Source organism: Vombatus ursinus, unplaced genomic scaffold, assembly GCF_900497805.2.
Source record: "Vombatus ursinus unplaced genomic scaffold, bare-nosed wombat genome assembly UNPS02005659.1, whole genome shotgun sequence".
Lineage (NCBI taxonomy): Eukaryota > Metazoa > Chordata > Mammalia > Diprotodontia > Vombatidae > Vombatus > Vombatus ursinus.
The window spans coordinates 6,096,993-6,107,459 of NW_020945437.1; the positions used below are offsets into that span (position 1 = coordinate 6,096,993).

The 10,467-nt window shown below is 38.7% G+C and overlaps 1 protein-coding gene across 2 annotated transcripts in view; it reads left to right on the plus strand.

Moving 5' to 3' along the window:
• Positions 1-10,138, plus strand: part of GRM5 (glutamate metabotropic receptor 5) — a 626,642-nt gene extending 616,504 nt beyond the window's left edge. For both annotated transcript variants that reach the window (XM_027848255.1, XM_027848256.1), the window contains one exon: positions 9,313-10,138. In XM_027848255.1, the coding sequence (XP_027704056.1) occupies positions 9,313-10,138 (826 nt within the window). The remainder of the gene's footprint in view (positions 1-9,312) is intronic.
• The last annotated feature ends 329 nt before the right edge of the window (positions 10,139-10,467 follow it).

Consider the following 10,467-nt stretch of genomic DNA (forward strand, 5'->3'; position numbering starts at 1 on the left):
GGATGGATGGATGGATGGATGGATGGATGGATGGATGGATGGATGGACGGATGGATGGATGCATGAATGAATAAAAAGACATTTATTAAGTAATTTCTATGAACAAAGCTTAGATAAAGCTAATGGATACAGGGCCAAAATTAAAATCAGAAAGACATGAACTCTACTCATGCCTTTGAAATACACCGCAGTTACAAGATACTTAACCTATCAGTGCTCCCAGACAATTTTCTAAGAACCTAAATTTCAATTACTAATCTTCATTGGTGGAAGGGGTTCCCAAACTGGAAACTTTCATAATGTTGAAAATGCAGATCTAGACAATAGATTATAGACAGATAGAAAGAGATAGGTAAGTAGGTAGATAGATAGATAGATAGATAGATAGATAGATAGATAGATAGAGCAAATAAAAAGATAAATGAGTAAGCAGATAGACGAATGAAAAATCAATTAAACATGAATAGCTAGGAAAATAGTTAAATGAAGAAACAAACAAGTAAATAAACAAAATAAGAAAGGAAGGAACAAATGAATGTTCAAAGCATAGTTCTAGACACAAGAATTTGGATTGGATCCATGTAATTTCACTGGAATAGTGAATTCCTAGATCAAAAAAAAATTCCTCTTTTAATGTAGTTCAGCACTTTCTCTGTAATAATAATCTTAGAGAATTGCCTACAACAGTAGGAGATTAAGTGATATCCAGGATGAGTCAGAGGCAGGACCTGGACAGAGTTCTTTCTGGTTTTTAGTGCAGCAAGATGGGTCAGTGGATAAAGCATTGGCCTTAAAAGTCAGGAAGACCTGAATTAGAGTCTTTCCTCAGATATTTACCAGCTTTGCGATCCTAGGCTAGTCACTTAACCTTGGTCTCAATTTCCTCATCTGTAAAATGTGGATAATAATAGCACCTACCTTACCTGGTTGTTGTGAAGATCAAATGAGAAAGCATATGGAAAGCATTTTACCAGTCTTAAAGTGCTATGTAATTGCTAGTTACTATTATTGCTATTATTTGAGGCCACTCTGCTACTCCTAGACCTAGGAATAGGAAGGTGAAAAAAAGCACAGTCTATGCCCTTGAGTGTCTTACAGTCTAATGGGGGAGGGTGTATGATGTGCCCAAGCACATGGTTCAATAACACAGGGTAGAATGTGACAGGGGCAAAGATCTAGATAGCTAGATATTTTAGGAAAATTTGGGAAAGTCAACTTATAGGGATCAGGAAAAAGGTTTATGATCATAGGGGCTGAGCACTAAAGAAAAAGAAAAATTATAAGATATTGTGATATGAATAAAATGCATTCTAAACATGAACAATATCAGACATGCACCCAGATTTAGAGATGTGAGAAAGAGTAGAAACAGATCAGAAAACAGTTGTTTTGCTCAACTAGAATGGAGAGTTAATATGCAAATAAGCTAGAAAGGTAGGTTGAAGCCAAATTGTAGAGGGCTTTAACTTCCAATTTAAAGAATTTGTTGACAGCTAAAGAAAGCCTCTGAACATTTTTATAAAGGAAAAGAATATGGTTATACCTATGCCTTAAGATTATTTTGAGAGTTGTATAAATGATGGATTGGAAAAGAGAGTAACCAGAGGCAGGGAGTCTTATTAGGTGGTGATTACTATGGTCCATTTGAGAATACAGATTGAAAGCTCCTTGCAGGTGTTAGATACTTCTTTCTATCCATGTGTGTATAGTGCCTAGCACAGTGCAATCATCAGCATCAACAATGTGGGCCTTTCACAGAGCAGGTACTCTCAAATGTTTGTACAGGAACTGATGGAGCAGCAAGCCTGAAGTGACACAATGACCGTGGGTGTTACATTCAGCAACCAGGCAAAGGAGGTGACTTCTAGAGGTTGAGAATTTCTCAGTTGGGTAGTAATTGGAGCCCTTTGAAGGGCCTGGTTGGAGGATAGAGCTGATGGAGTGGAAAACCAACCCAAAGACAATTCATTCCATCTTCCTAATTAAAATGCTCAGTTAGAGCTTCCATCTCCAGGTAGAATATAAACTCTTTGATGATTCAGGGAGCAAGGGCTCCCAAAGAGCCTTTGGACACAAAGGGAGTGATGGAGCTAACAGACATCTTAGGTCTTATCTTCAGCTGGATAGGCTCTGGTTTTTATAGTATACGTTGATATAGCCATTTCATTAGCACCGCATTTATCGAGATGCATTTCTGCTATAGTAATCTCCATTATTCAGTCATTTTGGCCATTAAGTCAGAGCTTAACCCAGTGTGTGGCACATAGTAGGTGCTTAATAAATGTTTATTGATTGATTTTCCAGTTTGTACAAGGTTTGCTAGTGGCAATATTTAAATGCTGTGATATGCCAACCTTTGGAGATTGATGAGAGAGAGAGAGAGAGAGAGAGAGAGAGAGAGAGAGAGAGAGCACTAACATATCTTAGGCTACATTAAGATTGGCCTAGGGTCTAGAATGAGGAAGGTGATTGTCTGGCTCTACTCTGTCCTAGACAGATCACATTTAGAGTATCGCATTCCATTCTGAACACCACATTTTAGAAGACTGTTGATAAGTTGGAGGCCAGCCAGAGGAAGACAACTAGGACGCTGATGGGCCTCTAGTTAATGACATATAAGGATCAGTTAAGGCAACTACAGATATTTATTTAGTCTGAAGAGAAGAAGACTTAGGGGGACACAACAGCTGTTTTTGAAAGGTTATCTGTAAATTAAAAAGGAAATATTTGTCCAACTTGGTCCCGGAGAACAGAACTGAGAACAATATGTGGAAACTGCAGAGGCCGGGTTTCTTTGAAGTAAGAGGAAAAGAACTTAAAACTGGGACTATGCGTAAGTGGAAATTCTTGCTTTGGGGATAGTGTTGCCTCCTACTAGAGGTCTTTAAACCATGTCTGGATGACCATTTGTCAGGTATATGATAGAAGAAATGTCTCAGGGAGTATAAGTTGAAGTAGGTGTAATCTGAGGCTAATTCAACCTCTGAATAATTTCCTTGTATTTATTTTGTACATATTTTACTTAAACAGTCAGTAAAAAAAGAGTGGATGGAGAGCTGCCCTTGGAGCTAGAAAGGTATGGGTTCAAGTCCACATCTCTGATACATACTACCTGCATAGCCTTAGTCACATGACCTTCCAGTACTAACTAGGCAATTTGATATGACTATAACTTTCAGTGAAGGTGTTAGCCTGCATAAATAGAGGAAGTTTCCTCATCAAAGGACATCCTTACCCTTATATTTAATAAGAGACAATGGTATAGTGGATAGAGATCCAACCTTGGCAGTTAAGAAGAGGTAGGTTAACAATTACTGGCTATGTGGCCCCTGGGCAAGTCACTTAACCTCTTAAATGCCTCAGGCAACCGGATTAGACTATAAATTGTATAGAAGATGCTTAGATGAATTTGAAAGAGGAAGTTCCTCATCCACAACCGCCTGGAATATAGTGGTAAACGTTGAACAGTTGGCTAGGGGAGTGAGGATGGGAATAGGTAGAATGAATGTATTGGTGGCACCCTTTAAAATGTAACCAGCATTATTAACGTTTCATTCATCACATTAAGTTTAATCAACGAAAGAAATAAAGTCTTGACTTGTAATCGTTTCTGAGGTATAAATGCCCATATATAAATAAGTGAAAACTTAACAATTGGCTCTTGAGATGTGGTTCAAACTGGCTGCAGCACACCTCTGGAAGCTTCTTACAGGAATGAAGTCACAGATCTGCTCAAATGCATGCGTACATGTATGTATATCTATTTCTATATACATATATATAATATATTTACATGTTTATGTATTGCCTTTCCTGATAGAATGTAAGCTCCTTGAGGGAAGACATTAATGCATATCTTTTATCTTTCCCCCCCCCCAGTGTTTAGCATGGTGCCTGACACATAGTAGGCATTACAGAAATTTGAGTTGACATCTGCCAACACTCAGAGTATCCAATTCTGTGATAGGTTACATAAACACTATTTTTTTTCCCAAGGCTAAGAAATAAAACTTTCCCTTTAATTTCAAGTCTTTGAAGATAGATTAAAAGCTCAATAAATATGTTTCCATCATTTATATTCAATACAAAGTATTTGATAAGCTCATAAGATGCTTAAAAACATGCCTTGTGATTAAGGATGTACTTGAAATTCCCAGCTATCCCAGTGCTATAAACAAACATGCAAACATTCCTGGACCACACAACTAAGTGAACTTCTTGTTGACTGCCCATATTCATTGTGAAAATTGTACTGCCTGGATTGCATAATTCAGTAATAACATTTCTAATCTCTCAGACGACTGGGAAATATTTATCCAAAGAGTCTGAATATTAAGGCCATCTCTCACCACCAGCACATATTGCCCCCAAAATACCTAATCACATAGGGATCAAACGAAAATAAAGAGGAATTAAGTTTCAGCAGAAGCAATTATCATTCTTAAAAGGTATTTTTGAAGATCCTAAACTGAAAAAAAAAGTTAATTTTAGCTGGCTATCGAGGGTTACAGGGACTCCCTAACATATAGAACTCCCAAAATGGAATGAGCCAGCTTGAAAGGTAGTGAGATCCCTCCCTCCCCCCACTATAATTCTTTAGTCAGAAGCTGGATTACCTGTCAAGAACTTTTCTTCAGGTCTGGGTTATACTATATGACCTGTGAGTTCTCATCCAATTCTGAGATTCTGTAATTTTTTGTGCAGCTTAGCTGCTCCTGTCCCCTTGCCGCTTGTGAAAACACAAATGAACTGCATTAAAGTCTCTACCATTACTAATATATTGAAATATAAGAATACTTTGAACTACTTACAATCCTCACCGTATAGAGTCCAGGCTAACCAAGGCAAAAGGCAGCAGCATATTAGTTACATATTCCTAGACAGCCCGTTGAAGGGCAGTATATATATTTACTAGTCTATTTCGCTGACTTCCCATAGGAGAGTGCTTTTTGTATATTAATTTAGATCTCCTAATTATCATGTAGAATTTTTGCTATAAATCTCCCCACTCATACACACACAGAAACCTTTAAAATCTGTCACTATGAAAAAACAACAACAAAATGGAATTCATATAGCTGGAGAGCTATATTTGAGAGCCTATTTGAGACCAGTAAATAGTGAACATTTCCCTAAAGTAAAGGAGGGAAGGATTAAAAGATGGAAAGTACCGTTACAACTGACCTTCATTATTTGAATTTTAAAATTGCAGTGTTAAAATAGCAGGCATTTGAATAACATTACCTTCATGGAACTTCCTTCGTTCAGATTTAATTAGTGAGTCATTCTGAAATGGAGGAAGGTGATATGCAGTAAAGCAATCTTCTGCAAATAGGCTAACCATTTCTTGGGGAATAGAAAGAAATTACAGGGGCTTTTTCTCCTTCTGCTAGGTTTAATTCTATTGCCCCTGCTTCTGAGCTGGGACAACTCATACTGTCACAGTCCTACTCACTTAGTCTTCCTAACTTTCCTTCTGTTTTCCTATCCCCTTATGTCTTCTTGTTCCTTTGTTTCCCTGAAGCCCAAAGTGGTCAGGGAATGGTGAAGTGTGGTCAGAGGTGGGAGTACAGTCTCAGGATCATTAACAGAAATGGCTACTGCTGCTCAATTACTAGATAGATGGATGGATGGATGGATGGATGGATGGATAGATAGATGATAGATAAACAGATAGATACAAAGATATATAGAAAAGGAGAGAGAGACGACAGACAGACAGACAGACAGACAGACAGACAGAGAGAAAGAGAGAGAGAGACATAGATAGATGTAGATCTTGGATAATCTTATTCTCTTGGAGCTGCAAAAGAGGGAAAAGAAAAGGGGAAGGGGGGGGGAGTCCAAAATGACTTGACCAGAATCAGTGAAAATCTTGAAATTCTACTGGAAAATGTGGAGTTCGTTGGTTGTTCTTGCTAGTTACTATACTTTTTCTGCCCATATTATTGTGGGTCCAAACACACACCACACCTGGAATCGTCTCTTTTCAAAGAAGGAAACCGTTGCATGCCATTTTCAGAATTCTGTGGGTCATTTGGTAGGACCACAGATAGTTGCTAGTGTGAGATAAAACCACTTAATGGGACAGGGTAGCAGCCAGAAGAATTACACAGATAGCTGTGATAGGAAGCAATGCTGGGAAAAGGAAAGCAGGGTGATCAAGAAGCACGGTGTTACAGAGGACAAAGTGGTGGCATTCTATCCAATTAAGCCAACCTAATGGATCAGTCAGCCCAAAGTTAGCAAATGTAACAATGATAGTGAGAGATCTTTCAGAGCAATGGCAGAAAGGTCAGACTTCACAGAGTTATCAGACAAAGCAATACCTATCAGTTCTAAGCAGGCACAACCCAGAATATCAACAAGACACCAAGCAAGGCCATCAGCCAGGCAGTCTGAGGTTAATCTATAGTCTTTTCAGTTGCAAGGATAGCACTGTCAGAACTGTTTCTTCAAACTAGTAGGTCTTGTGTTTTCTAAGGTGTTTTTCTTTCCCTTTAAATTCTCCACATAGCCCAGGATTATCTAGGTATCGTCACCCTCATAGTACAGTTCTGTGGACTCAAAGAGACAATCACCAGTTATTGCTATCTTAGATTACTTTAAGTTGAGAAATAGTAAAAAGGACAAGTCACAGACTACATTCTCCAGTCATTCACACATTGAACGACCATTTATTAAAAATATGTCTCATGCTATTACAGCTGCTGGGGATACAAATAAAAAAATAGCCTCTGGCCTTAAGGAACTTATAGTCTCTTTGAAGGAAATAACATGTACACTAACAAGTAAATTCAAAAACAAAAACAAAACAGATGCTATATGTATGTATATATGCATATATACACAAATGTATAAATTTTTACAAAAATGTATATATACATATATGTGTGTATATTATCTTTATTTATAGATACAGATATATATGGGTATGTATATATGTGTGAGTGTATATAAAATACCATTCAAAAGTAATTTCAGAACTTAACATAGTGCCTGGCACATAGCAAGTACTTAATAAATATTGAAAGGTTGATTAATTGAATTTCATGGGGGATGGCATTTGCCATCGGGTAGATCAAAAAGACTTCATGAAAGAGATGGCACCTGAGTTATGTCTTGAAAGAGTCTAAGGAGGAGAGATAAATAGGGAATACATTCCAGGCATGGGGATAGTTTATGGGGGGCAAAGGCTCAAAGACAGGGAAAAGAAAAAAAAAAACTAATGAGTATACAATATAGAGGATGCATGAGGAGAAAAGTGTTCAATAAACTTAAAAGGTAGATTGGAATCAGATTGCGAAGGGCTTTAAATGCCAAACAAAAGACTTATGCCTCATCATAGAAGAAACAAGGAACTACTAGCGCTTCTAGAGCAAAGGAATGATGGGGTCAAACCTGTGCTTTAGGAACATCCATTTGGCAATTGTGTGTTGTATGGGTTTAGAAGGGGAGAGTCATGTGACAAGGAGATGAATTATAGTGGAAAGAACATTGGTTTGGACACCAGAAGACCTTGATTTTAATTCAAGCTCTGACATTTGCTAGCTATAGAACTCTGGGAAAATGACTATCTCCCTGCACCAGATTTGGGGCTCGCTAGCAAAGACTGTATCCTCATAGAGGTCAACCAAATCAGACCCCTGGGGAAGAGAGAGGGGGGAAGTTGAAAGGTTACAGTCTAGCCTATTTGATCTAGGCTTTGAACTATTCAGCTTCCTTCCCTACAGCTAAGGGCTTCAGTCAGGCAGATAAAGGCATGAAAAACTTGCCTAGGAAAGTAAGAGTGGAAAGGAAGTCTATATATTGCAAGTTGATAAAAAAAAAATTTATGAAAACATTCAGTGGAAGCAGAGCATTGTACAAGTATCATGAAGAAATTTTTAAAAAACATACATGACAAGACCCTTTTAGATCATGTCAGAGAGCCTGAGTTCACCAAAAATAAGGATAAAATACCCAAATAAGTCATGTTTATGTGGTATTCTGTGATGCCGTAAATGTTTAAATATGTATGTTATTCTTCAGAATATATGCGTATGTGACACCTGCTATATCATGTTTCCTTTCATATGCATACATATACATATATTTGTTTATATGTGCATGTGTGTGATTTTGTTGGTCTAGGAAACTCCTGGAAGGTTTTAAATACCCTTAGGGCCCTGATGACTTGGAATCAACTACAACTTTTAACATGTACCATACGTATTAACCTGGGCAAGTCACTTAACTTCTCAGTGCTTCAAGTCTCTAGATATGTAAGTTGCAGAGCAGGTATTCACCTGCAGTGCTAGAGGGAGTTTCTTTGCCTGGAAGTTCTCTACACCATTGAAATCATAGGTCTAGTAAAAAGTTAAAACAAAAGCACAAATAGATGGTATAAATATATGCATGCATGCATGCATGCATACCTGTACATATATAAATACATTCTTGATGTGGCTACCTATCACAGCATAAAATAAGCAACAAGTATAGGTTTATGTAGTATTGACAGAATGTAAGAGAATCCCCCTGTGAATATAACTGTTAGTTTTCAGAATATTTCCAAACAGAATCATTCATCTACTTGCTGATCATTTCTACCCCCTCCATCCACTCTATTCATTAGTATGATTTTGGTCTCTTTGCATAAATCATATTTTATATATATATATATATATACATAATTATCTCCATATTATACACATATAAGTATATAATACTGTGTGCCCCAGTACATATATCTCCCTACTACAAGCATGTTGACAATTCTCCAATATCCTCTACCACAGAGGTGGATTAGGAGCTATTACAAAATATTCTTTTGCTGTTATTGATACGCAATTTTAATATGTCAATGGTAAGTAATGATAATCTGAGGCAGTTGTCATCCTTCTGTGCAAATTAAGTAAAATAACTTGTCTTCAATTCTAGATTTTCATTGTTCCTTTTCAAGGTGTGTAGAACGTTCTGTTTTCTATATGAATATGAAATATAGTTCCCATTTATCTTCTCTTAAACATTCACCATGGAGGGCAAGGGCTGGGGTAGGGTGAATAAAAAGATATTGCTGTGCTAATCTTCCTTTGAGCACCCAGATGAGATAAATCTTACCAATTTTGGAAGGCAACATATGATAGTGAAGAGACTACAGGACCGGTAATCAGGTTACGTATTCTAGTATGGAGTCTAAAACTGACTCAGGCAGGTCACTTCTCTCTAAGCCTCAGTTTTCTCATCTTTAAAATAAGGAGGTTGGGCTAGATCACTGCTAACGTCTCTCCTAGTGCTAATAGTCTGTGATTTGTTTGTTTTCATTCCTAGCTCTAATGGTAAGTCGGTCACGTGGGCTCAGAATGAGAAGAGCAGCCGTGGGCAGCACCTCTGGCAGAGACTGTCAGTCCACATCAACAAAAAAGAGAACCCCAACCAAACAGCTGTCATTAAGCCCTTCTCCAAGAGCACCGACAGCAGATTTGGCAGTACCACGTTCCCAGAATCTAGCACCAAGATGCTGTATGATGTTTCAGAAGTAGAAGAACACTACCCCACCCAGTATAGGCCACAGACTCCTTCTCCTGTCAGCACAGTGAGCCAGCCAGCAGGGTCCGTGGGCCGCACGGATGACGACATCCCATCCTTGCACTCAGAGCACGCCCAGAGGAGCAGCTCCTCCCAGGGTTCCCTGATGGAGCAGATCAGCAGCGTGGTGACCCGCTTCACGGCCAACATCAGTGAATTGAACTCCATGATGTTGTCAACAGCGTCCCCAGGCACCATGGTGGCCGCCCCTCTTTGCTCTTCCTACCTGATCCCTAAAGAGATGCAGCTTCCTACAACCATGACCACTTTTGCTGAAATACAGCCTCTCCCTTCCATTGAGGTAAATGGTGGGGCACAGCCAACCAGTAAAACCCCTCCAGGAGGAGGTGCTGGAAAAGAGAATGCACCTGAGACATCAGCTGTAGTCAAGCAAGATCTGGAGGAGTTGGTGGCTTTAACTCCTCCTTCCCCTTTTAGAGACTCCGTGGATTCAGGGAGCACTTCTCCTAACTCTCCAGTGTCTGAGTCAGCCCTCTGTATCCCATCATCTCCAAAATATGACACACTTATCATAAGAGATTACACTCAGAGCTCTTCTTCTTTGTGAATGTAATTTGAGACCACACTGGATCCTGACAGTGATGATCAGGCAGAGACAGAAGCAAGCCTTCAAGATCTCTAGTGTTTGCACAGAGGCAGTGACAGGCATTGGTCACCTGATTAATAACTGAGGTGGAAGGCAGACATCACATCAGTAATGGAAACATCAGATTTTTGTGCTATTAAAAAAATCTAGTGGCAGATTTTCTTCCAGTGGCCTTAGAAAACATGGGCTTTTAAGAAACACTGCTTCTACTTCTGACAGCTGATAAAGAGTCTGTTATAACAGTTACATACCAAGTGCTTTGCTTTAGGGTAACAATGAACTCTGTGTAC